Source organism: Indicator indicator, chromosome 20 (assembly GCF_027791375.1).
Source record: "Indicator indicator isolate 239-I01 chromosome 20, UM_Iind_1.1, whole genome shotgun sequence".
In the NCBI taxonomy this organism is placed as follows: Eukaryota; Metazoa; Chordata; class Aves; order Piciformes; family Indicatoridae; genus Indicator; species Indicator indicator.
The window spans coordinates 19856209-19884148 of NC_072029.1; the positions used below are offsets into that span (position 1 = coordinate 19856209).

Here is a 27940-nt window from a genome sequence, read left to right on the forward strand (position 1 = left end):
TTTGCCCCTCTATTTTTTTTCCTACCTAGCAATGTCCTTAAACTCTTCCTGGCATACCTCCCCTTTTTTCCAAAGGTGATACCCCCTCTTTTTTCCCCTTAATTCCTTCAGAAGCTCCTTGTCCATCCAGGCTGTCTCCCTTGTCAGCTCCTCTTTAGCACAAGGGCACAGCCTGTGCCTGCCCCTTCAAGAGTTCTTTCCTGAAGTAGGTACAGCCCTCCTGGACCCCTTGGCTTTTAAGGGCTATTCCCAAGGAACTTTCTGAGTTAGTTCCTTCAATAAGCTGAAGTCTGCCCATTGGAGATGCAGGGTGGAGGTTTTGGTGCTGCCCCTCCTGGTTTCACCATATATTGAAAACTCTGTTATCTCATGGTCACTGGATCTCAGGCAGCCTCCCACCACCACATCTCCCACCAGCCCTTCTCTAGTTGTAAACAGCAGGTGGAGCAAAGCCTTACCCTTGGTAGGCTCACACAGCAGCTATGATAAGAAGCTATCCTCCATACACTGAAAGAATCTTCTAGACTGCCTCCTCTCTGCTGTGTAAAGTTCCCAGCAGATATCTGGTGATATTTGGGTGAGGAGAGTCATAGATTCATTGGGGTTGGAAAAGACCCTTGAGTTTGTCAGGTCTCACCAGGACCCATACTCTGCCAAGTTCACCACTAAACCATATCACTAAGTGCCACATCTAAATGACCTCTAAACACCTCCAGGGATGGTGACTCCACCTCTCTCAGCAGCCTGTGCTAATGCCTGACCACTCTTCCTGGGAAACATTTTGTCCTAATGTCCAGCCAGAACCTGCCCTGCCGCAGCTTCAGGCCATTCCCTCTTGTTCTATCAGTAATTACCTGGGAGGAGAGACCAGCACCAACCCCTCTCCATGGTCCTTTCAGGCTCAGCCTCCCTCTTCCTCACACTAATCAGTTCCAGTTCCTTCAGCTGCAAAGAGAGGAATAACTTAAACTGGGTTTTAAGGGCAATGGAGGTAAGTGCAGAAGAAGGCCTAGAGAGCATGCCATGAGGAAAGGCCACAAGCAGGCACTGGGATCCCAGTTTTGGAATAGAGAGAGACAGCAATAAATAAAGCCTGCAGCCTGCTCTTGATTTCCCCTGATGAGATGGAGCGTGGCACGCAGCAGTGAGATGCCTGGGGGAGATCAGCACTGTCCTCCTCTGCGTTCAGCAGAAAATACTCTTTGCTAATTCAAGATAAAATATTCTTGGCCAGGAGGGAATGAGAGGGCTGGAAGAGGGCTCTGGTGCTGGGGGTGGCTGTGTGCAGCCCCAGCGCCTGCGAGCGAGGAGCGCAGGAAGCGGCCGGCAGCAGGTGGGCAGCACTGCAGCTTGTTTTGATCATCTGTCTGCAAAATCCACTGCTGAGGAATGGTGGTGGGCAGCCAGGGATAAACTTTAAAGAAGTGCTGGCATATTTTTTTCCCTAGCATTGAAAAGGTTATGTGCTGCATTGCGAGACAAATAAATCATGATTCACTGCAACAACAGAGTTGCAGGCAGTTATATAAATTGCCAAGGAAGCACTAAATCTGTCACTTTGTGTATTCCAACCATTTAACAATTGGAATGGGGTTGGGAAGGGAAAGCTGAGTAGATAGAAGAGCCCTGTAAAGTGGCAGATGCAATTAGTAAGATCAATGATGGTGTTTTAAGCGTGGTCATCTGGGTGGGCCCATATGTGCCACATGAAAGATTCTCTTAGGGGGCCAGGAGTGAAAGGGCAGCATCTGGTGCAGAGTATTCCCAGAGTTGTAGCTACATGTGATAGCCACCCGGAGAATGGCACCAGCTGAGCTGTAGGCTTGAGGGGCTTATGTTAAAAAAAGCTATGGGACAGGCTGAGAGAGTTACAGAATCACAGATTCAGGGGCTGTTCAGCCTGGAGAAGAGAAGGCTCCGGGCAGACCTTAGAGCAGCCTTCCAGTACCTAAAGGGGGCTACAAGAAAGCTGGGGAGGGACTTTTGACAAGGGCTCATAGTGACAAGTCAAGGGGCAATGGATTGTACTTTGAGAAGGGGAGACTGAGACTGGAGATGAGGGTGGTGCGACACTGGAACAGGTTGCCTGGAGCTGTTCAAGGCTCTGGGCTGGTGGGAGGTGTCCCTGCCCATGGCAGAGGGCTGGGACTGGATGATCTTTAAGGTCCCTTCCAACCCAACCCATTCTATGACTGTGCAATTTTAACCCCCAGGTTCTAGTACTGATGGTGCTCATTGCCCTGCCACCAACACCTCTGTGTGCACACAGACAGGCAGCCAGCTCCTGGTGCTGAATATGGGAGGAACAGTGAGTCCTAAGGGGGCATTGATCATTACTGCCCTCTTTTTCCAAACTTGAATGTTGGCATCAGTGGCTGCTAAGTCAATATTGTTCTAGTTTATCAAAGAGCATCTCCTTTTACCTGAGGAAATTATCAAAGCTGTGAAGGGAGGTGCATACAGGTTGGATTCGATGATCTCGAAGGTCTTTTCCAACCTGGTGAATTCTGTGGTGCTGTGGTATTTGAAAAGTGGAACATTCTCTCTAAAAAAGAGAGAGCCCCCCGCAATGGTGCAAGCAGCCATGTCCCTGCTGAAGGAGGGTGAAACGTTTTGTGCCCTAAATCTGCCTGCCAGAATGGCTGAGTAAATCTTCCATACTTTGAGTTGTGAGCAACTAAATTATATTCTGTGGACTGGCTTTAAATAGAAAGTTCAAGGAATCCTGCCAGAAGTTTCAATATTGCCATCACAGGAAGGCTTTTGAAAATGTAAGCTTTTGAAATGACTCCCAAATACCACATTACAGAAAGTAGCTGCTGCAGTTATTTGCTCAAGTTAATATTAATTGAAATAGCAGTGTCCTTAGGCAATTAGAGACTGCAAACACAGGAATCACTTCCTGCACAGAGATAGCTCTTTCCTGAGTACACTGGAGGCCAGTGCCCAGCTTGCCTTACATGGATGACAGTCACTGACCATGAACCAGCAGTGCCCAAGGGGCCAAGAAAGCCAATGGCATCCTGGTTTGGATCAGAAGCAGGGTGGGCAGCAGGGCCAGGGAGGAGATCATCCTCCTGTGCTCAGCTGTATGCTGTATTTCAGCATAAACCATCACTGCAGAACACCACACTGCTCACACCTGCACATCAGGTCTGTGGTGCTCATTGGGAAGCCTGCACATCCTGGTGCTGTTTGAACACCAGCTCTGGGCACTGGAACAGCTGATTGATGCCCCACAATTGTTAAGGCATATTTGTACTTTTGGAACTAAGGGGCTTGTGGTTCTGGTGTCCCCACGGTAAGAAGGACATGGAACTGCTGGAGTGAGTCCAGGGGAGGCCACAAAGATGATGCAGGGCCTGGAGCACCTCTGCTATGAGGACAGCTATGTGTGTACAGCCTGGAGAAGAAAAGGTTCCAGGGGGACCTTAGAGCTGCCTGCCAGTACCTGAAGGGATCCTACAGGAAGGCTGCAGAAGGACTTTTGCTGAGGGTGTTTGGAGACAGGCCAAGGGGAATGGTTTGAAGCTGAGGCAGAGCAGGGTTAGACTGGAGCTGAGGAAGAAGTTCTTCGGTGTGAGGGTGGTGAGACTCTGGAATAGGCTGCCCAGGGAGGCTGAGGCTGAACACTCCCTGGGGGTGTTCAAGGCCAGGCTGGATTAGCCTTGAGTCCAGTTGAGAGGAGTCCCTGCCCATGGCAGGGGGTTGGAGCAGGTGAGCTCTGAGGTCCCTTCCAACCTGAGCCATTCTATAATGATGATTCAATGAATTTGCCAGTGGATAAGCAAACTAATTTGTTTTCTAGGACTACTGGTATATCAGCTATTGGTTAAGGAATAATAGAAAAGTGTGCATAACAGGATAGGTCATGGCCATATTACTCATGTAAGAGAAGTATCTCTGAGTGGGGAGTGTTCCAATTCTGTTTGTCACTTAAGGCTTATTTTAAGTTTAAGAATTTAAAAAAAAAAAGCACCCCCAAACCGCCACCACTTTTGATGTACTTAGAACCCAGGCTGACTCTCCAGAGTTCTGCCAGGGAGTCCAGGTGCCTGGCAGAGATGACCACCCTGCACGTCACTGTACACACAGTGATGTTTTCAGTGCCCCCCATTCAGGGTTGCACCCCATGCATCCCTTTCCTTACTCTGCTGCAACTCTTGCCAAACTTCCCAACCTTCAGGGTGATCTCACATTAGTTGTGGAAATATGCAAATCCTCCTGCATCTCAGGTGAGCACAGGGTGTGTGAAGGCCTTGCTGATGCTGGCTGTGCTCTGGTGATGAGTGCCATCACCAGCCTCACCCTGCTTCTGTCAGCAAATACTCCAGCTCTTCTGGTGAGCTCTGCTAGGCAGGAGTGCTCTAATTAACATTGTCTTATGCTTGTTGGTAATTTGGTTCATTTCAGTTGTTTCATAGAACTGTAGAATCACAGACTGTTACGGGTTGGAAGGGACCTCCAGAGATCATCCAGTCCAGCCCCCGTGCCAGAGCAGCATCACCCAGGGCAGGTCACAGAGGAACACATCCAAGTGGGTTTGGAAAGTTTCCATAAAAGGAGACTCCACAACCTCTCTGGGCAGCCTGCTCCAGGGCTCCAGCACCCTCACACCAAAGAAGTTTCTCCTCATGTTGAGATGGAACTTCCTGGGTTCCAGCTTGTACCTGCTGGTCCTTGTCCTGTCACTGGGCACCACTGAGCAGAGCCTGGCACCTTCATCTTGCCCCCAGCCCTCAGATGTTTATAGGCATTGTTCTGGTCCCTTCTCAGCCTTCTCTTCTCCAGACTAAACAGCCCCAGGGCTCTCAGTCTTTCTTCATAGCAGAGGTGTTCCAGTCCCTTCATCATCCTGGCAGCCTCTTTTGGCCTCTCTCCAGCAGGTCTCTGTCTCTCTTGAAGTGAGGAGCCCAGAACTGGCCACAGTATTGTAGGTGTGGTCTCAGCAGGGCAGAGCAGAGGGGGCGGAGAACATCCATAGACCTTAAGTCTAAGGTCTAGGTGTAAGACTTAAGTTTTAAGTACTTAAGAGTGGTTTCACTCTTCTGGGTATTTGGCAGCCTGTATTTGAATGGATGTTTCAGAGGTGAGGGACTAAAGCAATGCCATAAATCCTTCTGAACTGGTGTTTTTAAATGATCTACGTTAGGGTCTGGTAGGGACCCTTTAAAGAGAGAATGCTCTGCTGAGCTCCCATTCTATTGAGAATGCCAGAGGAGTTTCTGAGGTGGGGTAAATTCAGTACATTTCAGAATAAACTGGAATGCTGATCCTTTAAGCCTGTAAAACTTCCTGTGCCATTAAGGTGTCTCTGCTGCTGAACTGCTTTGGCATTGTGCTAATTCCCTCTGTTCCACTCCTCTGCCTGGTGTGTTCCCTGGGTCTCCTTGCTGGGAACACTTAGCTGGGACTGTTGTTTGCACCCTGAGAGCCTGGCAAGTGCCATACCTTTCTTACACAGCAGGAAAGGAATTGGGGTTTCCAGCCCACAGTCCTCCCTTTCACATAAAGAAATCGGTGGAACCTAGCAATGCTTCTGGAGCTTCTGGAAAAGGATCCCTGCCCTGTGTTGGGAATGTGGGAGAAAGGAATTTAATCAAGTCAGAAATAATTGGAAATAATTTTAGAAAGAATATAGAAAACATCTTGCAGTAATTTCTTGGATTTTTGTCAAAATGCTGTTTCTTCGGCCATCCCCCTTAGCTTGCCCACACGATGGCATCAGCCAGGCTGGTTGCCTGGGTAGCTTCAGGCTGTGTGTGGTGGGGTTTGGCTGTTGGAAGGCTGTGATCTGCCATGGGGAAGGACAAGGCCTTGGAGGGTGTTGTTTGGCTCAGTATCTCCTGTGCTGCCCTGGGTGAGTTCCTGCTTGGTGGCTTTCACCTGGAAATGCTGCCTTAGCCTGCTACCAGCTGCACTGCTGAGGCCAGGTTTGGTGGGTGGTGTGATGGTAGAAATTCCCAGGGCTCTGCACTTGCTCCCAGAGAGTGAACCACTGCTGCTCTCACCTGGCCATGGAAATGGCACTTGGCCCAGCCAGCTTATGCCTGTACTCTGCCTGTGCTTAGTACCTGAGATGTGGTTTAAGGAAGGAGTTATCCTTTCCCAGGCTCCATCTTCAGCAGAGGTCTCCTGGTGCCAGAGTCTCTGTCACACTTTGGCACAGTGGTTCCTGCTGACCTTCGCTGTGGTGCTGGAATTCTCTACAAATATCTTTGGACTAAGTTCCCTTTGTTTTAAGCTTTCTTTTGTGGCAGAATGAGAGGAGGACAGTGCTGGAGAGTAAAACCCTCTTCAGATAGAGGGTACAGTGGTAGCTGAGGCAATGCCAGTCTGCCCTGTGTCACTTAACCTTTGAGTCAAGGGTAAAGAATTCAAGATTTAGTTGGTCTGCTTTTACTTTTTTTGAATTGCAGCTGTGTTGCTTTTGCTAAGAGTTGAAGCAAATGGAGTAGCTATTCTGGGATCACACAGACTTACCTGGAGCCTTGAACCTGTCAAGGGGAAGAGTGAGAGAGGGCTGAGCTGCTGCTATCTCTGCCTCCGAAGCACATGCCATCATGGAGAGAAGCAGCAGTGTTGGAGAATAAGGCAGCTCAGCTCAGCACTGAAATAAATCACAGACTCATAGATCACAGAATGGCTCAGGCTGGAAGTGGTCTTAAAGATCATCCAGTTCCAACCTCCCCACCATGGGCAGGGACTCCTTTCAACTAGCCCAGGTTGCTCAAGGCCTCATCCAACCTGGCCTTCAACACCCCCAGGGAGGAGGCATCCACAGCCTCCCTGGGCAGCCTGTTCCAGAGTCTCACCACTTTTGTACTGAAGAACTTTCTCCTCAGCTCCAGCTGTAACAGTGATGAGCCATTTGAAAAAGACACTGGTGGCAGTGTCCATCTCTGGTGCTTTTCAGACTGATGTTTTTCTGTCTGCAATATCTTTGTTAAACTCCTCAGTTCTGAACTGACACAGAGATCAGCTGTTGGATGTATTCAAGTTGGGGGCTGATCTCAGAACAGAATCACACACACAATCACAGGATGGTTTGGGTTGGAAGGGGCCTCCAAAGGTCATCCAGTCCAAAACCCCTGCAGTCAGCAGGGACATCCTCCAGTAGAACTCATTACTGGAAACTCTCATTTACATCTAAGGAGTTGTTAGAACAATGTGTGGTGTTGCAATATCTGCACTCTCTTTTCTGTCTCTGGAATTGAGGATGAGCTTAGATTTCAGTGTTTGGCTCTCAGATTGCTCTTTCAGCCTTCTCTTACCCTGGGGCTCCCCATGTGAGGCTCACACGTGGGGCTGCAGACATCATTGTCTGTGGTCAGAATGAAGCCTTCCAGCCTGCTGCTCTCTGATGGTGCTCTGGAGCACATCTGCTTAATTTCTATGTACTGAATTTGACTCCTTGGTATTTGAGACTTGAACCTTCTCCCCTGTTATGTGACACCACCACAAATGCTGTTTCAGGGTTCTCAAGTGCAGGTGACTCCAAGTGATACTGTTAGACCTGGTGCAGTGCAAGAATGTAGGGCCAGGGGGTAAGAGTGTTGCTGGGATTGATCTTCTGGAGGCTCTTCAGTCTAGGCTTAGCTTTACTGGTTGTTTTCTTTTAGTGCTTAATCAAACTCATCAATAAGCAAATGTATATTTTGGACATATGCTGTGGAACTGTAGGTTTGTTTATCATACTGAATGTTTCTGTGACTATTTCTGCTGGTTCCAAGACTGAGTTGCACTTACTGATTTATGTCTTTCTTCTCTGTTGTCTTACTGCTTCCTTGTAACTAATGTTTAACTCTACCCTCTTCTGTTACTAATCCTTAAAAAGTAACAGAGGTCCTCAAAGCAGAGATGATTTTTACTTATTTTTAGCAATCCTGTGACTTCATAGAATCATAAAATGGTTTGGGTTGGAAGGGACCTCTAAAGGTCATCTGCAATCAGCAGGGACATCCTCAATTAGATCAGATTGCCCAGAGCCCTGACCAGCCTCACCTTGAATATCTCCAAGGATGGAGCCTCAACCACCTCCCTGGGCAACCTGTTCCAGTGCTCCACCACCCTCATGGTGCAGAACTTGTTCCTAACAATCTAAATCTCTTCTTCTCTAATTTCAAACCACTGCACCTCATCCTGTCACTGCAGGTCTTTGTGAACAGTCTCTCTCCATCCTTCCTGTAGCCCCTTTCAGGTACTGGAAGGATGTTATTAGGTGTCCCTGGAGCCTTCTCTTCTCCAGGCTGAACAACCCCAGCTCCCTTGCTGATGCACAGCTCACTGTGCAAAGTTGGTATAAAAATTAGCTTTTGATAACACTTTGTGATATAGAAATCAGATGAAGGCACAAAGTGTACTTCAGCCAGTTTGCTGATAATACCAGACTGGGAGGAGTGGCTGACACTCAGATGCTGTGCTGCTATCCAGTGAGACCTGGCCAGGCTGGAGAGCTGGGCAAAGGGAACCTCATGAAGTTCAACGAGGACAAGTGTAGAGTCCTCCATCTGGGGAGGAACAACACCATGGACCAATACAGGTTAAGGGCTGACCTGCTGGAGCATGTCTCCGTGGAGAAGGACCTTGGAGTGCTTGTTGGTAAGTTCTCCATGGGACAGCAATGTGCCCTGATGGCCAAGAAGGCCAATGGTGCAGTTGGGTGCATTAAGAAGGTCTGGGGAGGTTCTCCTCCCCCTCTACTCAGCCCTAGTTAGACCACATCTAGAATATTGTGTCCAGTTCTGGGCTCCCCAGTTCAAGAGGGATGGAAACTATTGGCGAGAGTTCAACGGAGGGGAGGCTATGAGGATGATGAAGGGACTGTGGAGGATCTGTCTAATGAGGAAAGACTAGAGAGGAGAAGGCTGAGAGGGGATCTGATCAATGTCTATAAACATCTGAGGAGTGGCTGTCAGGAGGATGAAGCCAGGCTCTTTTCAGTGATACCCAGTGACAGGATGAGGAGCAATGGATGAAAACTCAGTCACAGGAAATTCCATCTCAACATGAGAAGAAATTTCTTTGGTGTGAGGGTGCTGGAGCCCTGGAGCAGGCTGCCCAGAGAGGTTGTGGAGTCTCATTTAGAGGTTTTTCAAACCCACCTGGACATGTTCCTGTGAGACCTGCCCTGAGTGATGCTGCTCTGGCAGGGGGGTTGGACTGGATGATGTGTGGAGGTCCCTTCCAACCCTTACCTTCTGTGACTCTCTGTATAGTTTCATGTTGAACCCAGGTTTTAAGACATCATTCACAATTAGTTATCCTGGTGTCATTTTTATGATGTAGTAGTCATGGTAGTTCTTCTACCCTCGTGCCCTGAGAGCTCTCTGTGGAGACAAAGCACATGCCACGAAAGTAATAAAAAGTGTAAGCCCTGCAGTGTAAAGCAAACCTAAAGCAAGCCAGGACACACATCTTTTTACATATAACCTAAGTTTAAATTTAGTGTAGTTCATTGAACCCTTACTTAGTGTTTAATATAACAGGATTCAAGAGCATTTATATCCAAATAAAGATATAAAAGTAATTTCATTCCTCCTGTCCTTACATACCAGAGTGGCAGGGTGAGACCTTTGTGCTGTAGGAGGAAAGAACATTGAAACGCAGCCTCAAGAGCTGCGTGAGGGGCTGGGAGCTGGCGGGGAGGTCGGCGCAGCGCTGCGGGCTGGCAGCTGAGTCTGGGTGCCAGCAGGGCACAGCTGTGGGGCTCAGCAGTGCCCAGCCCAACACCATTGCTGCTGACTGTGATGGAGCTCCACCAGGGATGCATTTGGAGTGCCGCAAAGGAGCATTGGTCTGGCATTTCACAGCTAGGATGGCGTCTCTTGTGCTGAATGCCAGTGCTCACTTGTGCTGAATGCCAGTGCTCACTTCTCAAATGTTAGAGTTGTTTAATTATTTTATTTCACCTTTTAATTTTTGGAACTATTTAATGTGTTGCCAAAAAGTGTTGGAGTGGAAAGGACAAGTCAGGTTTGTGTTCATTCTGTTCTCTTTTGCTTGCATCGAATTAATGCCCATCTACACTGGATTCAGAGATTCACAGAATGGGTTGGGTTGGAAGGGACCTTAAAGCTCATCCAGTTCCAACCCCTACCATGGGCAGGGGTACCTCCCGCCAGCCCAGGTTGCTCAAGGCCTCATCCAGCCTGGCCTTGAACACCACCAGGGAGGGACATCCCCAGCCTCCCTGGGCAACCTGTTCCAGTGTCTCCCCACCCTCACTGGAAAGAATTTCTTCCTAATTTCCAGTCTCAATCTGCCCTCCTCAAGCTTCAATCCATTCCCTCTCATCCTGTCACTACAAACCCTTGTAAAAGTCCCTTTCCAACTTTCTTGTAGCCCCCTTCAGATATTGGAAGGCTGCTCTGAGGTCTTCCTGGAAAATTCTCCAGGCTGAACAGCCTCAACTCTCTCAGCCTCGTCAGGCTTTGCAGTACCTTCACTGCACATCCATAGGGTAAATGCTGTACACTCTGTATGTCAGAAGCCCCTCATCATTTAGACTGGACATTAGGAACATTTTTTTCCCAGCAAGAGTGGTCAGACACTGACACAGGCTTCCAGGGGAGGTGGTGGAGTCACCAACCCTGGATGTGTTTAAAGGTGGTTTGGATGTGGTGCTTGGGGACATGGTTTAGTGGTGAACTTTGCAGAGCAGGGTCAATGGTTGGACTTGGTGATCCCAGGGGTCCTTTCCAACCTGACTGTTTCTGTGATTCTGATCACCCTGTCACAAAGGGCTGCACAGAAGTGCTTGCAGGCCAGGTTTGGTGGCCAGAAGGAGTCTGGGAAGTCTGAGATAGCCCTTAATGACAGTAGCAGGTAGCATTGTCACTGGCTCTAGCACTGCCTGCGAACATGACTGTGAGAGGCAGCATTTCATTTGCTTTTATGTGCTCTTCTCTGACCTTTGCAGGTGGTTGAGGAAAATACAGATGTTCACTCAAGGCACTTTTTATTTTAACAGCAGCCAGGGGAAAGAGCAAGAAACATTAAATAAATGCTTAGGTGAAATGCAAGGTAGATTTCTTGAGGGAGCTCCAGGAAAGTGCAGCTGCCTTTCCCCTCCAGTGTCACTCAGAATGGGGTGCACCCAGGGTCTTACAAGATTCCCTTTTGTCCCCCCATGGCTGTGGAAGCTCCGAGTTGAAGTGGTGCTCAATGGATGGCACAAAATAAAATACATTCAAACTAAAACTATGCATGGTTTGGGTTTGCCCTTGGCTTTCCAAGTGTGTGGTTCTGTGTAGAACCATTCACTGCAGCTTCCAGGTGGCAGCTAAGGAGATTTGTGCAGCAGTTTCCAGGTCTGCACAGCTTACTAGCTGGGCATAGGACCAGCTTGGGGTTTATGTGGTTCAACACAGAAGTTCACTCCCACTGCTCCAGTCAAACCGAATGGTTTGGATGTGGTGCTTGGGGATATTGTTTAGGAGTGAACCTAGTAGAGCATTGTCAGTGGTTGGACTTGGTGATCCTGAGGGTCTTTTCCAACCTGAATGTTTCTGTGATCCTGTGATAAGTGCTGACATGGGAAAAAAAAAATCCAAGGTCAGATATTTGTAAGCCCACAGAGTTAGATGCTTAGATGCTTTTAGAAGGCTTTTGTTCATTCTGTGCAGGTTATCCACAGCAGTCAGCTGTCTTTGCTCTTCTGCTTTCCACACCCTTCTCTTTCCAGTGTCCACTCCCTGGTAGCAGCCATATGTCCATTTTGCATTCTTCCTACCTAAAAATCGATGTCTGCTTGAGACAGAGGCTTAGAAAAAGCATCCTTCAGGCTTGTAAGTTAGAAGGTTCTTTAAGCAGGTTAGACCCAGGCTCTGGGATATATATTTTGGATTATTTATTTACAAAAAATAATTTTAGAAGTGTTCAAAAGTAATTTGAAAAGCATTTCTGTGCTCCAGGAAAGAGGCTGTGCTGACTGGTCTTGAGGATAACCTTCTCATACCAAAGGCAGGTGGCTGTAATGCATTTCAGTGGAGTTGTTCTCTTTCAGTATGGTAAAATAGCAAGGACCTGAAATCTGCTATGATGAAATACAATTTTAGTCTCCTAGTTGTGTCATATTCCAGAGATGGTAAGCAAATATTTTTTAGTAGATTGATATACATGGAAAGATCAAACCAGCAATGACCAATGCAATCTCCAACCCTAATTCATTTTGTGACTGAACCTTCAGTACTGGATTTTTACTAGAGGCAATTCTGTATTTTGCTAACTAAAAATAGCTGAGGGATTTGATGTGAGCCATGTAGCAGAGCAGTATATGCATTTCCTAAAGGTCTGGAGATAGTGTCCCGCTGATGCTGCTGTTGGGCAGCATGCACAGAGGAGCATCTGACATGGCTCCTGCCCTGGCCTCTGGCTCCAGTGCTGCAGGGAGGGACTGGCAGCATTGTGAAGCATCTTGCTACTGCAAAAACCCTTCTAGGCAAGGAGGCTGTTGGTGAGGAGACTGGGACACATCTGTAAGCTGTCCAGTCTCCTGCAGTGAGCAGGGTAGCAGAGCTGTTGCTTTGGGTGGTGTAATCATCTCTTCATGCTGCCGGCTCACTGCTGGTGCTTGGGGGCAGGGGCGTTCCTGCTGGGCTCCCGTGGGTTGGGTTGCCCCAGCCTGTGCTGTTCTGAGGTGTGACTGGGGCCTGGGCTTGTGTGGGGGGGTCCTGGATGTCCTGTGGCCAGAGAAAGATCAGGTAAGCCTGTGACTGACAGGTGGTTTGTGGTGAGCACAGAACAGACACCAGGCTGTGCTCCCAAATGGCTGTGCAGCAGTGGCAGGGCTTCATCCTGGGGCAGCCTTACTTACACAGCTGCTCTGTTCTCTGGGGGCTTGCCTTGTGGCATGGCTCTTGGGCTTTGTTTCCTTCCTGGTGCTGAGGAGGTGGGGCAGGCCCCTCTCTATCCTGCTTCATTCTCTGCCCATTTCAAATGGAAATTTCGTCACTGGATGGACAGGAGCTCAAGACCCAGGGTCCCTCCTGCCCTCCAAGGCAGCCACCTCCCTGCGGAGGAGCACCTGCTCTGCCTGCAGCTTGCCGTGGGGACAGCTGGCTGCTTCCTTTGCCATGGGGGCAGTTGGGTGCTTCCTGTGCTTGCTGTGGGGCAGCTGGCTGCTTCCTTTGCCATGGGGGCAGCTGGCTGCTTCCTGTGCTTGCTGTGGGGGCAGCTGGCTGCTTCCTTTGCCATGGGGGCAGCTGGCTGCTTCCTGTGCTTGCTGTGGGGGCAGCTGGGTGCTTCCTGTGCTTGCCATGGGGGCAGCTGGCTGCTTCCTTTGCCATGGGGGCAGCTGGCTGCTTCCTGTGCTTGCCATGGGGGCAGCTGGGTGCTTCCTTTGCCATGGGGGCAGCTGGCTGCTTCCTGTGCTTGCTGTGGGGGCAGCTGGCTGCTTCCTTTGCCATGGGGGCAGCTGGCTGCTTCCTGTGCTTGCCGTGGGGGCAGCTGGCTGCTTCCTTTGCCATGGGGGCAGCTGGCTGCTTCCTGTGCTTGCCATGGGGGCATCTGGGTGCTTCCTGTGCTTGCCATGGGGGCAGCTGGGTGCTTCCTTTGCCATGGCAGCAGCTGGCTGCTTCAATTCCATACTACACTGCTTCATTCCATTCTTCAGTTGCAAGGCTGTGCCGTGAGGTGGCAGTGACCTCTTGCTCTAGCAGCGGGTGGGATGAGCTGCCGGGACAGCTGCTGCAGGGCTTCAGAGGGGTGTTCTGGGCAGGGAAGGGCTGGATTTCAGTGTGGCTGCTGGACTTTTGGGTGTCCCTGTTTCGTCTATAATGAGATTATTTTTACCATTAGGGCCTCTGCCCGATTCTTCCTACTGAAGGTAAAAAGCAGTATCTGTGTCACCAGCGTGCTTTGGGGAGAAATTGAAGGTGAAGGAAAATGAAGCGATTGCTGTGGCATAGGGATCTGCAGGTCCTTTTGCTGCTTGAGGAGTCCTCTCTTTGCCTTTAGTAGCACAGTATTTATTAGCATTAGTTACATTTAAAATGGGCCAGGTGGTATCTGGGATGGCAGTGAGCACACTGTGCTGTGGGGATGGCAGCATAGGGCAGCGTTCCCTGGGCACTGCTTTTCTAACACAGCTCAGGACAAGAGGGCTCAGCTGAGGCCTCGGCTGTTGGGATTTGGGGATGTGTGACTTACTCTGTAAGCAGCACTGCCTTTGACCCATAGTAAACTCCACAATGTAGCTGTCTGTGTTAGTTTTACTCAGATTGATCCTTTTACCTGGATGCAGTACTTGCAGAGCTGTAATTACGAGCGAGTGCTTACAGCCTCAGCAGTTTTGGAGAGAAACCTATGTTTGTTTGAAGGCAATGAAATGGAAACTGCATTTTGCAGCTGTTCAGCTGTTCACGCTCCTGGCAGCAGCGACGGCCAGAGTGCTGCGGTTGGAGGCGGTGCCGCCGCTGCCCCCTGCCCGTGCCTGGGGCACTGAGTAAGGCACAGCCTGAGCCAGCCGGCGAGGTTCAGACCTGCCACTTCTCAGCTGATTAGCTTCTCTTTGTCACAGTGCTCAGTGCTGCTCCCCGGTCCGTGTCAGCGCCGCGCTGCCGTGTCCCTTAGCAGTCCCGCGGGGCTGTTACGGAGGTGCAGCCAGGCGTGAGCAGGGAGGACACTCCCCTGCCGTGCCCTGTCCCTCAGACAGCACTCAGGCAGCTGGCAGGGGTGAGATGCATGACAGCTTTTCATGGGGTATGATGGTCTCTCTCTAATTGTGTTAACCCTTTCTAGAGAGATAAAGGCACCGAGGGTCAGCCGTGATGGTGAGGATTCAGCCGGAATGGTCACCAAGCACTTGGCTGGCAGCAGCCCCCCGAGCCTGTGTGGTCATGCAGCTCACAGCAGGGCCTGCAGCTCTGAAAAACTGCACATCAGCTCACCTCACCCAGACCTCTGGGGCAGCTTGGCTCAAACAGTCTTCAAATCCTCCTAATTTTGTATTATTAGTTTTTTTGCTTCCCGTTTTTCTTGCTTTCCTGTCTGAGGAGGTTGACCTCTCTTCAGCCTAAAATTCTCAAAAGGGAATATAAAATATAGCAGAGGTTTCTTATCTTAATGTAAAGAACAGAACATCTCTCAATGGCTAGACTGTCCTGGATTCAGCCTGGTGTATCCATAGCCATGAGGAGTGCCAGCTGAGCGTGTTATGTTCTGCTTTGGGGTGGTCAACGTTTAGAAAATGAACAAAGGGAACAACCCTAAGCAGGCTCCTAACAGCCTCTTAAGTCTTCCTGCCAACCCAAGAGGTGAAACTGGCATGTTGCAAGAATGCTGCCTTTAGGGATTTTTTCAGAGCTGTCTCCACAGGTCAGTGGTAGGAGCTTGGTACCAACACCACGCTGGGCACTAGGAAGGCAATAGCAGTGATCAAGCCTCAGAATAGCAAACTCCTCCTCCCACACCATCATTCTCCTTTCATTCCTGCAAGTCATGGTAGAGAGGGCCCAGCACTTACGCACTATTAATGTCTGCTTAAAACTGCTTAAAGATTATATGCAGTGAAATGAGTTCAACCCTGCTGTGCAATATGTGAAATGAACAGAGAACTATGATGTCCTCCTTCGCCTCTCAGCTAAGACTGAAACATTTCCCTTTATTATGGTCATACTCTCTGAATGAATGAAAAGTGTTGGATTCACAGAATCACAGAGCACATCAGACTGGAAGAGACCTCCAAGCTCATCCAAGTCCAACCCTCCACCCAGCACTGCAGGCTCAGCACCAAACCATGTCCCTAAGCACCAGCTCCACACACTGCTGAAACACCTCCAGGGATGCTGACTCCAGCACTGCCCTGGGCAGAACATTCCAGTGGCTGAGAACCCTTGCAGGGAATAAAGTTTTCCTGAGATCCAGCCTGAACCTCCCCTGGCATACCTTGGAACCATTTCCTCTGCTCCTGTGGCTTGGCAGCAAGGAGCAGAGGCTGCCCCCTGCTCACTGCAACCTCCCTTCAGGGAGCTGCAGAGAGCAATGAGGTCTCCCTCAGCCTCTTCTTCTCCAGCCTCAACACCCCCAGCTCCCTCAGCCCCTCCTCTAGCCCAGGGGCTCCAGGCCCTTCTCCAGCCTCACTGCCCTGCTCTGCACAGGCTCCAGCCCCTCAATGTCCTTCCTGCAGTGAGGGCCCAGAGCTGAACACAGCACTCCAGCTGTGGCCTCCCCAGTGCTGAGCACAGGAGGATGATCCTCTCCTTATCTCTGCTGGCCACAGTGAGTGAGTGGAAATAGCCCCAAGATGCAGCAGAAGAGGTTGAGTTTAGATATTAAGAAAAAAATTTTGCTGTAAGAGTGGTCCGACATTGGAAGAGGCTGTCCAGGGAGGTGGTAGAGTCACCATTCCTGGAGGTGTTCAAAAACATTGTGGACATGGCACATTGGTACATTGTTTAATGGCCATGGTGGTGTTAGATCAAGGGTTGGCCTCAATCTGAGAGGTCTTTTCCAACCAAACCAGTCCTATGATTCTATGACTTCTTCCAGATTTTTCACATTTCTTTTTTTTTTCATATGCTGTTTTGTTTTAATCTGTTTCAGGTAACTTGGATTTGACTGGTCAGAAGCAAGTCTTCAAAGCAGAAAACAACCCCTGGGTCACCCCTATTGCTGACCAATTCCAGCTGGGAGTGTCTCATGTTTTTGAGTACATTCGTTCAGAAACATACAAGTAGTGAGTATTCCATGTCCCTGATGCTGCAGCTGTAGTGTTTGCTTGGTGCTCCTGGGGTGTGCTTGGCCAGCTCTTAGCAGCCATACTCACACACTAGCTTGGCATTCAGGGCAAAGCTGTGAACCTCTGCTTTTGCATGGAGGAGTTTTGCTGACAAGAATGTAAATAACAGTGGGTTTAGTCATGTTAGAAAAGCACAAAGGCTGCTTGACACTGTCACAGAGCCACAGAACCGGAGGGGTTGGAAGGGACCTCCAGAGATCATCCAGTCCAACCCCCTGCCAGAGCAGCATCACCCTGGGCAGGTCACGCAGGAACACATCCAGGTGGGATTGGAAGGTCTTCAGAGAAGGAGACTCCACAACCTCTCTGGGCAGCCTGCTCCAGGGTTCCAGCACCTTCACAGTGACAAAGTTTTCCCTTCTATTCCCATGGCTCTGTGCTGGATTCTCTCAAGCAGTTCCCTGAGGTCCTTCTTGAACTGAGGGGCTCAGAACTGGACACAGTATTCCAGATGTGCCCTCACCAGGGCAGAGCAGAGGGGCAGGAGAACCTCTCTGACCACTAACCACAACCCTTCCAATGCACCCCAGGATGCCCTTGGCCTTCTTGGCCACAAGAGCACATTGTTGGCTCAAGGGCATCCTTGTAGCCACCAGGTCCCTCTCCTCTGTGCTGGTGTCCAACAGATCAGTCTCCAACCTCTCCTGGTCCATGAGGTTGTTCTTTCCCAGATGCCAGACTCCAGAAGAGAATCATTACAGGCCTTTGAGAAGCACCCATTTTATGTACAGACTGAAACTGATATTTGGTTTGAGTGCAGATTGTTTTACAGAATTCAAACCTGGTTTAATCTGGAGTGGTTTTGCAAGAACCTGTAGCCCTGATCATTCAAATCCAGCTGCCAGTGCTGTCTTCAACAGTGGAGCTGCAAAAAAGTGAACCTCCTGCTGGCACTCCTCCATTTTAGTTCCAAATCCTGTCCACAGATGGCAGGTGTTTGAAGGCAACAATGTCTTTAATCATTCACTGACTTGAAATACTGATTTTTAGTAAAACTTTCCAGTCCACAGTAAACCTTCAGGTGGAAGTTGGTTTTGCATGTCTGACAACAGCCTTGATGCTGTCTTCCTGGGAGCAATAGGTGATGCAGCACATAGTACAGCCTCGAGGTTGGAAAGTCAGACTCTGCATTTCCTCTTCATTTAAATAATAGATTTTCATAATTTAGAAACATTTGTGATGATTTGTTTATATGGTAGCTGCCTGAACTCAGTTACTGAAAGAGAGGATTCCCAAGTGAAGGCTTTGGGATGTCCATTTCTGTATGGAACCAAAAGATCCAGCAATGGCCTTTGTAGACTGTTTGCACTGGGAGAATTTAGATGAAAAGGATCCTGGGTGGGAGAGTGGCTGCAAAAACTGCATGGCTCAGAAGCGTTCTCCTGCTGTAACTGTGTTCCCAGGATGAGTCTGTCCAGAGGTTGAAGTGGACTGCAACAGCCTTCTTCCAGCCACTGACCTGCTCATACCATCCCTTCCCCACACTCCACGGGGCAGCCACATCCAGGTTTCTTGATTATGTTTGGAAGTGTTTTATTGCAATGTTTTATTTCTGGTTGAGCAACGTAGGCTAGGGGCCCTTGTGCAGATCCCATAGGGACAGCTCTGGGTGTCAGGAGGACAGCATCTGTCTTAATAAGAGAGGCTGAGAGACCTTAATAAGAGCAGTCTGAGAGGTGGATCTTCTCAGTGCTTGTAGATATCTTCAAGGTTGCAGGTCATGGGGATGGGGCTGGCCTCTTTTCATTAGTACCCAGTGACAGGACAAGGGGCAGTGGGCACAGACTGGAACACAGGACGTTTCACTTGGACTTAAGGAGAAACTTCTTTGGTGTGAGGATGCTGGAGCCCTGGAGCAGGCTTCCCTGAGAGGTCGTAGAGTCTCCGTCTCTGAAGACTTTCAAAACACATCTGGATGTGTTCTGTGCAACCTGATCTAGGTGACCCTGCCTTAGCAGAGGGATTGAACTAGGTGATCTCCAGAGGTCTCTTCCAACTCCTGCCATGTTGGGATTCTGTGATCTGAAAGTTACTTGAATGCCACCTGCTGCAGACATTTTTTGTTTGCATTTGGGTTTAGGTGTTAAAACTCCTAAGCAATGGCACAGTCTAGGTGACAGGTCTGGCAGCTCTAGTGTGCACAGCAGGGAATGTGCTGTGAGCACAGAAGAAATGAAAATTCCTTTTTGTAATGAAATTGTGATCTCTTCCTTTAACAACTGTGCACTACCTTCAGCTTCAGAGCCTGTGTCCAGGTACTGTATCTTTTCTCTCATTAAGCACTTCAGAAGGCTGAGGTGTGACTGTAGATACCAACCAAGCACAATGGAGCTCTTTGGGCTGAATAATCAGCAGAAAGGAAATCCCAAAGTAATTGGGCTGGATTGCCTTGCAACATGCGATAGACCCAGCCAGCATAGCACTGAGACACAGCAATGCAGCTGGGTGGATGGTTGGGTAGGCTGCTGTTTAGGTGGCCTCACAACACTGAGGAGAGAGAAGCTCTTGTGTCTTAGCAGTCAGCTGAGTGAGTTTGCTTTCAGACACTTTTCTAAAGCAGGAACTCTGCATAGAATCATAGAATCATAGAATCAAGAAGGTTGGAAGAGACCTCAAGGATCATCGAGTCCAACCTGTCACCCTACACCTCATGCCTATCTAAACCATGGCACCAAGTGCCACGTCCAATCCCCCCTTGAACACCTCCAGGGATGGTGACTCCACCACCTCCCTGGGCAGCACATTCCAATGGCCAACCACTCTCTCTGTGAAGAACTTTCTCCTCACCTCCAGCCTAAACCTCCCCTGGCGCAGCTTGAGACTGTGTCCTCTTGTTCTGGTGCTGGTTGTCTGGGAGAAGAGACCAACCCCCTCCTGGCTACAACCTCCCTTCAGGTAGTTGTAGACAGCAATGAGGTCTCCCCTGAGCCTTCTCTTCTCCAGGCTAAACAGTCCCAGCTCCCTCAGCCTCTCCTCATAGGACTTGTGCTCAAGGCCTCTCCCCAGCCTCGTTGCCCTTCTCTGGACATGCTCCAGCAATTCAACATCTTTCCTAAACTGAGGGGCCCAGAACTGGACACAGTACTCAAGGTGTGGCCTAACCAGTGCTGTGTACAGGGGTACAATGACCTCCCTGCTCCTGCTGGCCACACTATGCCTGATGCAGGCCAGGATGCCATTGGCTCTCTTGGCCACCTGGGCACACTGCTGGCTCATGTTCAGGCGCCTGTCAACCAGTACCCCCAGGTCCCTTTCCACCTGGCTGCTCTCCAGCCACTCTGACCCCAGCCTGTAGCTCTGCATGGGGTTGTTGTGGCCAAAGTGGAGCACCCAGCACTTGGATTTGTTGAATGCCATCATGTTGGACTCTGCCCATCTGTCCAGCCTGTCAAGGTCCCTCTGCAGAGCCCTTCTACCTTCTAACAGATCAACACCTGCTCCCAGCTTGGTGTCATCTGCAAATTTACTGATGATGGATTTATGCACTTATGTGGTGGATGGGTTTTGAGCTCCAGAGATGGTAATTGTCTCCCTTTGCCCACTGCTTTTGCAGGTTGGCTTGAAATACTGGTTTGACTTTGTTTGCAACTGTCTGCCAGCTAAGGCAGAGGGCTATGCTCAGACAGTGGCAAGTGTCAAGTCTCAGGGGCATAGCAAGTTAGCTTTCCCTAGGCTGGTTTATGCTAACACAGGGTATTTGGTGTCTGCAGTGCCCAGGACACCCTGTGTGCTCAGCTGCTGTTGTCTCAGCCAGAAAAGGAGTAGCTCCACTAAGCCATGACAGTGCACTCCTCTGCAGTCAGGTTACTAAACCTTGGTGTTTCTGCTGGTGGTGGCACAAGCAAGAGCTGTGTGCTGCAGTCAGCAGTGGAGATTTCAGATTGTAGGAGGCTGCATTTGGGATGCAACTACCAAAGGGATCAGAACCTCTTCTTTCCTTTCTGCAATGAACTGGCTGCTTCCAGCATAGTTAGTGAAAAATCACAGCCCATTTTTAGCCTTGTCTTAGGCTATTCATGCTCTGGTGATTAACTGTGGAGGAGGGATGACACCCCTGAGGGATGATGATGTCTAAGGATAAAATGCCATTTGTCTCCACTGCTTTCACTCTTGTTTGACATGGTGCTCATGCACCAAGCATCAGGCTGGCATTGCTCTTTCCTTCAGAAGCCAGTTTGCCACCTTCAGAGGAGCTCCTCTTGCTTTGGAGGCTCTTCCATATCCTTTAATTTCCTCACCTTTCACGAGAAATGACGCCAGGTGCTTTTTTTTCAGCCCTCATTTTTCAGCCAAGCCTTTGTGCTGACAAAAAGATGGGCCATATATTGTGGCAGCAAATGTGTGTGGAGGGGCTCTTAATTCTCAACAGGAAATTCATCAGCTCTTGGCACTCTGCTGGCTGTTGTTGGCTAAAATACGCCAGCTGCACATATCACCCTGTGAGAGCAGCCTTTGGAAGTGGGTCAGTTTGCCAAGGACAGAAGGATTCTTAATCTCTGCCTGCCCTACTAACTTATGGAGGTGAGTTAGTAAGCTTCATTTTGGCTGTGGTGCTCAGAAGGTGCCTTTAAACTCTCCATGTAGTATTGCAGTAGTGTTGGAAAGCAGCTGAAGAACTTGATCAAGCACCGAAGGGCACTGGCAACCTCCTCTCCTCAAAAGGCTTTTAACAAGCTGCTTGATTTTTTATTCATGCCTTTAGACAACTTTCAAAGTGACCTCTCTGTTGTAAGTGTATTCTCAGAGGATCTTCTCTGCCTAGGGTACTGCCAAAGAGATGATGGATTGGATGGTTCAGTGTTTACAAGATATTCAGACAAGTGCAGAGAGACATGGATGTTTGAAAGAAAACTGTGTGTTAAGCTCCTGTGAAGAATGGGAATCCTGGGATGCTCCTCAGGGCCAGGGTGAAGTAGTTATTGCCTTGACTGTGATGAGCAAAGCTGAGATGTGCAGTTGAGAGCAGTGAGTGGGTTTGGCTCCTGGCATTCAGCCAGACCTGGACGGGCTAGAGAGCTGGGCAGGGAGAAATGGAGTGAAATCCAAGGGCAAGGGTAGAGTCTGGCATCAGCCATGGACCAGGAGAGGTTGGAGACTGACCTGTTGGAGAGCAGTGAAGGGGAAAAGGACCTGGGGGTCCTGGGGGATGGAAGGTTGACCATAAGCCAACAATGTGGCCTTGTGGCCATGAAGGCCAAGGGCATCCTGGGGTGCATTAGAAGGGCTGTGGGGAGTAGGTCAGAGAGGTTCTCCTCCCCCTCTGCTCTGCCCTGCTGAGGCCACATCTGGAATATTGTGTCCAGTTCTGGGGCCCTCCATTCCTGAAGGACCTCATGGAACTGCTTGAGTGAGTCCAGCACAGAGCCACAAAGCTGCTGCAGGCAGTGGAACATCTCCTGTGAGGCCAGGCTGACGGAGCTGGGGCTTGGAGATTGGAGCAGAGGAGTCTGAGGGCTGCCCTCATTGCTGGGCATAAAGATGTGCAGGGCTGGAGCCAGGCTCTGCTCAGGGATGTCCAAGGACAGCACAAGGGGAACTGGGGGCAAGCTGGAGCAGAGGAGATGCCACAGGAACAGAAGGGAGAAGTTTGTCCCTGTGAGGCTTCTGATGTCTCCAGAGAAGGAGACACCTGGATGTGATCCTGTGTGAGCTGCTCTAGTTGGTCTGGATGACCTCTGGAGGTCCCTTCCAACCCCTAATGTTCTGTGATTCTTTGATTTACAGCAAAGTTAATCCAGAACATTGCCCTTTGGGTACGTTTCTGGCATTAATCACATGCTCTTGCTCACTGCTCATGTGAAACCTTCTCTTACCTCCTTGTTCTAAGAGAAAGGGAAGCAGAGTCTGTTACAGGCTCCTGATCATGGAATCTCAGCTAAAACAAAGTGATTTGCTGGGCCCTGGATGCTTAAAACACCACTCAGACTTCCAGAATTTTTAAGCTGCTGTTAATGCCAGCAGTCACCTTTTACACTTAATTTAGTGATGACTGTGTTTCTCCTTGACCTATTTATTCCAGGGAGGCAGGGTGATGATAGCACAGTCACCTGTGTGAAGCTTCCAGGAGGCAGGTTTCCCCCCCCAGGCAGGCAGCCTGGAGTCAAGAGTCACAAGAAGATGTTTTGTGAGAGGAAGGAAGCTGCACTTTTCACGTTTCCATCAGGAGGCGTGCTAGCAGAGTAAACAGTTTCCAAGACTGACACTTCAACTCTTAGTGAGGGAAATGGTTTGATGACTGCTGTGCTCAGTCTGTGTCAATTGGCAGTGCTGGGACAGTTTTCCCTGGGCAGGCTGGTCTGTGCTAAGGGCTGGAATTGCAAAACCTCATTTATTGGTAGTGAAAGGCTGGAGAAATCCACTCAGGATTCAGTTCCTTGTGTAAAGACAATCTCCCCCGTTTTGTTCTGGAGAAGAATGAGTTGTGCTGGACCTGCAGTACTATGGAGCAGCTGCTTCCAGGGCAGCAGGCACAGGCCATGGAGTAAGAGATCCTTGTGGGTTACATTAATGAAGAGCATTTCAGCATTTATTTGTAGCAGCTAGAGGAGACTGTTGAGATACTCAAGAGTAATGCACTGGAATACCAGTGGCCTAACTCCTGGGCTCATTCTGCAACTGTTTAGGCAGGGTGATTTCAGCTATTGTCCAAGACAAGGTGGTGCTGATCAGTGACACCACCTGTCAGGAAGGCAAGAGAAATCAGACAAGGCAAAAATCCATGCCTTGGCATTTGGGAAGTCTGCTAGGGAAGGGAGAAGTGCCAGCAGGTGAGATGGAGGCATGAGCAGGTAGAACTGGTAGACAGGAGGAGAGGTTGTCCTGGATGGTGGTACTTGTGCAGCAGTCTAGGACCTGCAAAATTGGGATTTTTGTGTATTGGCTCTGTTATCATGAAAAGCAGGAGCATTTCAGTGAGGTCTGCTGATGCTACAAGGCTAGCAGGACAGAAGAGAATCAGCACAGCACATGGGAAGAATTGGCAAAGGAAGGGGAAGGCTTGGGTGTATCAGTTCCTGGCGTTCTGAGGGGCACCTCTGGTGGTGGGAAGAGAAGTCTCCACAGTTGGTTTAAGAGAGGGGAAATTTTCTAGTGCAGAAAAGGAAATGTTATGCAGCTCTGGTCATCATGTTCATGAAATATGAATTCAGCCAGGAACAGGCAGAGTGAGGAAGGATGATAGGATTATAAAAGGAATGAAGAGCCAAGAGGAGATTTAAAAGGTGTTTGGTTTATTTAGCAAAGCAAAGGCTGGTAAAAGAGCTCATGGCTGTCATTGGAGGGAGAACCAGAGGAAGAGACTTCATTTAAGGCATGAAAAAGAAAAGGTGGACATAAGAACAAATACTACTAAGCTGGTCAGGTGTTATTTTAAGGAAGGTTTCTTAATTATTAAGGAAGCAAAGTAATAACCTTCTGATAGAAGCTGCCCTCTGACAGAAGAAATGAAGGCCAAGGTCCTGCTTCTTTCCAAGTGAGTGCTGATCAGTTGGAGCAGGAGGATGTGATGAGATCACTTGTGGCAGAGGGTGGCATGTCTGTGATGCAGGCAGACCTCTGTGCTCATCTGTTCATGTCTCCTGATTTTTGAGTGAAAAATGTAGGTGCCCCCCTCCCCTGTTAACATAAATAAAGCAGAAGATTCCTTCAGTTAATGATTTAATAGCTGTGTGTGGCAGTTCTGTGCAGCAGATGCAAATGTCCACAGCTTTTTCACAACATGATTGCTTTGTTGTTGTATACAGGATGTGTTATCAGAGAATCATAGGGTGTCTGGGTTGGAAGAGACCTCCAAAGCTCACCCAAGTCTAACCCCCCTGCACTCAGCAGGGACATCCTCCACTTGATCAGGCTGCCCAGAGCCCTCTCCAGCCTCACCTGGAAGATCTCCAAGCATGGAGCCTCAACCACCTCCCTGGGCAACCTGTTCCAGTGTTCCACCACCCTCCTGGTGCAGAACTTCTTACTCACATCCAATCTCAATCTGCTCTGCTCTGGTTTGAAGCCATTGTCCCTGGTCCTGTCCCTGCAGGCCTTTGCAAACAGTCCCTCTGCAGCCTTCTTGTAGCCCCTTCAGGTACTTGCAGGCTTCCAGAGCCTTCTCTTCTCCACACTGAACAGCCCCAGCTCCCTCATTGGACTTACAGAAACCTTCATAACATTCCTTTCTCCACTCAGACTGAAGAAATAGATGGAGAGAATGCTTCTGTGTAAAATTAAATACTTCTGTATTATCCAGCCATTACATGACCTTGTAACACCACCAGAAACAGCTGGACTGAGCACACTATGATCTCAGCAGCAGTTTCTAGCGATCAGTGTTCTGGGCTCTCAGGGGCAAGTAAAGACCACAGAGAGGAAGACAAATCAATTGCTTTAAACATCTAATGTGGATTTGATTCAGAGGAGTGTGGTTAGATGCCTCAACTGTTTGCATGATGCACAAGAGTCAGTAAAGGTATAGAGAATTTGGATACTGGGAGTCTGTGCTGCCTTGCTAAGAGGAATAGGATGTGATAAATGCTGGAAAATAGGCTGTGATAAATGCTATTTTCCTTTGTTGTTTCTCTTTTGTCACTAGCATTCTTTGGTAGCTTGTGGAATGGAAGGTTTCATGCATTAGTTTTCTCCTAGGCTGAGCTCTACAGATATTTTTAGACCAGGTAGTCTCGTTCCTGGAGGGATGACTCTTCAGTAAGTGCTTTCAGGATGAACCTTTAGTGAGTGCTTCTTTCCCCCTCTTGTTTGCACAGTGTGCTTGTCCTCACCCTTGTACAAGACTTTAGGAGGTGGTATGTGTCCCACAGTCCATTGCTGGAGCTCACTTCTATATTTCAGTGACTCCTTAGCTTTTGGCCCCTTCATGAGTGCCCCTTCTGTGCCAGTGTGTGACCTCATGTATTGTAGGGTGGTTTCAAAGGCTGAGGAAAGATAGTGGCACAGATGGCCTCTGTGATGGACCTTAGGTGAGATTCTCTGAGATGCCACGTCTCCTTTGAAGGTGAACTCATTGCAAATTAAATTTCCTTCAGAGAATGATAGGAAGCTGTTGTATGTTGAGGGCCATTCAGAGTCAATTGGTGTGACCACCAACAAAAGTCCTGCAGAGGCTGGAGAGTGCCAGGGGCACAGCAGCTTGTCCCAGGCTATTGCAATCTGTTGTTCTCTTCTGTTCCCTGTATCTCTCTGTTGCAGGCAGTGCACAGCCAAAGCTCTCTCTCTCCTCTCTGTCTCAGGCCCTGTGCTGTTCTCCTCTGGTGTGTGGGGCAGAGGCTTTCTCCTGGCCTTGGCTGGCAGCCAATTCCCAGCTCCACCACAGGGCCTGGGGAAGCCTGCGGCCGGCCTGGGGCTCGGGGGGAGCAGTTTGGCTGCTCCTGGGCTGCTGAGGCTGAGGGGGGTGAAGGCTTCTGGAAGGTTCTGGCCTGGTAGGCTCAGGTGTATTCCTTCTACCTGAATGCCTTTGGTATAGATTTGTAAACAGAATTTCCATTTAAACTTTTTATTTTACTCCTTGGGAAGGGCTAAAATATCTTCTCTGTCCTTTTGCCCTGGGCAGCTCTTGACTCAACACTAGGACAGAAGCAAGAGACCTTAGAAATAAACAAGTGTTAACAGTCCTGATTCACACATTTCGACCACGTAGCATCACAAACTGTAAGTCACCAACAGAATTCTTTCATCAGCCACTGGCATTTGGTTCTGCTGTATGGAAGGCATGGGCCTGTGTATTTATATGCAAACATTGCTTGGTATTCCAACCAAATGTTGTATTTATTGGCTGTATTTTAAACACTGATAAATATATTAGTACATGATTTCCAAGAGAGAAAATAGATGGCTCAGAGTCCTGACATCTTCAGACAGCATTTACATGCAAATCTGTAACACTTCCCCAAAAGAAGAGCAAAGTGGAACCCATGTAGAAAGATAAACAAGAAAAACAGTATCTCTGTATATCTGTGTTTATATATTACTGAGATGGATGTGCAATAAAAATTGAGCCATCACTGATCTGTCTGACAGACAGAGATACCACACACATAAATACTTGCCTGGCTGCTGGTATTACTATTCCCTTTGATGTCAGCTTCCATATAGAGCTCAAAATGTTAGGCAATAACACGTTTCCCAAGTCAGGGATGATAACCTAGGGCTTCAGTCACTGGGGCAGATGTCTAGGACTGGAACGAAGAGGAAAGTACAGAAGCTGAGGACTTGTTAAAACCGACAGTAGAGAAACAGTGACACCAGGATACAGGTTAGGAATCCAAACCGCATCTGAACGTAGGGCAAGGGAGTAACTAAATTAAATATCATTGGTGATGATGATAATGAAACCAAAAACCAGCAACAGGTAGTGATGTATCAGGGAAGCTGATAAGACACAGAATGGAGGTCTTGGTCTAGAGGACAGTTTGGGCTCTAAGCAAGAAAGCAAAGTTTGAGAAGTGCAGCTGTGGGCAAGTGGCACTCTGAGCAGGGAAAGTGCTAGGTAGCATTGAGTAAAGTGTGTGCAGTGGGACAGAGCCAATCCAAGGTGGTGCCTGTCTTGTATGGCTCTTAGTCATCAGAGGGACTGGTTGTGGCTGTGTGATTCTGATAAAACCTAGGAATGAAATGGGACCTTTCTGCGCTGGGGAAGTCAGGTTGTTCATAAGGATGAAGGAAGGAATGCCAGGTTCTGCTGTGCTTCTGTTCTGTGCTCAGTGTGAGCAGGATGATCCTTTAGGGAGCAGGAAGGAAAGCCAGGTTTTGCTGTGCTTCTGTCTGTGCTCAGTGCAAGCAGGATGATCCTCTAGGGACCTTGAGTTGTGTCTCAGTCCACTAAGCCTGACCAACATTTCGTGTGTGAGAAATGGTTTTAAAGCTCCAGGCCTGTGGACATGCACTTGGAGGGTTTAGGAGACTTGACCGGCAGAGTCTGGTCACACCGAAGTTCAGTTTTAATTGAATTGTGCTGTCTGGAAAATGCTGAAAAGGGGCAGAAGTGCCAGTCTCCTCCCAACACTGAGGCAGCCACAGAGACTAGATGGGGTTATCATGACCTAGGTTACCTTGGACAGCAATTTGGGGGTAAATAGTGAAGAAGATGCATAGGAGCCTATGAGTGAAGGTATAAAAAAAGATTCCTGTAGTGTGAATATAATTTGTAAAATGAAGGCATGAATATGCATTTGAGAACTATTTCCGAGGAAACTTCAT

General features: G+C 48.9%; 1 protein-coding gene across 2 annotated transcripts in view; it reads left to right on the forward strand.

Moving 5' to 3' along the window:
• Window positions 1-27940, forward strand: part of RSU1 (Ras suppressor protein 1) — a 144180-nt gene that overhangs the window by 48832 nt on the left and 67408 nt on the right. For both annotated transcript variants that reach the window (XM_054390078.1, XM_054390079.1), the window contains one exon: window positions 16546-16678. In XM_054390078.1, the coding sequence (XP_054246053.1) occupies window positions 16546-16678 (133 nt within the window). The remainder of the gene's footprint in view (window positions 1-16545; window positions 16679-27940) is intronic.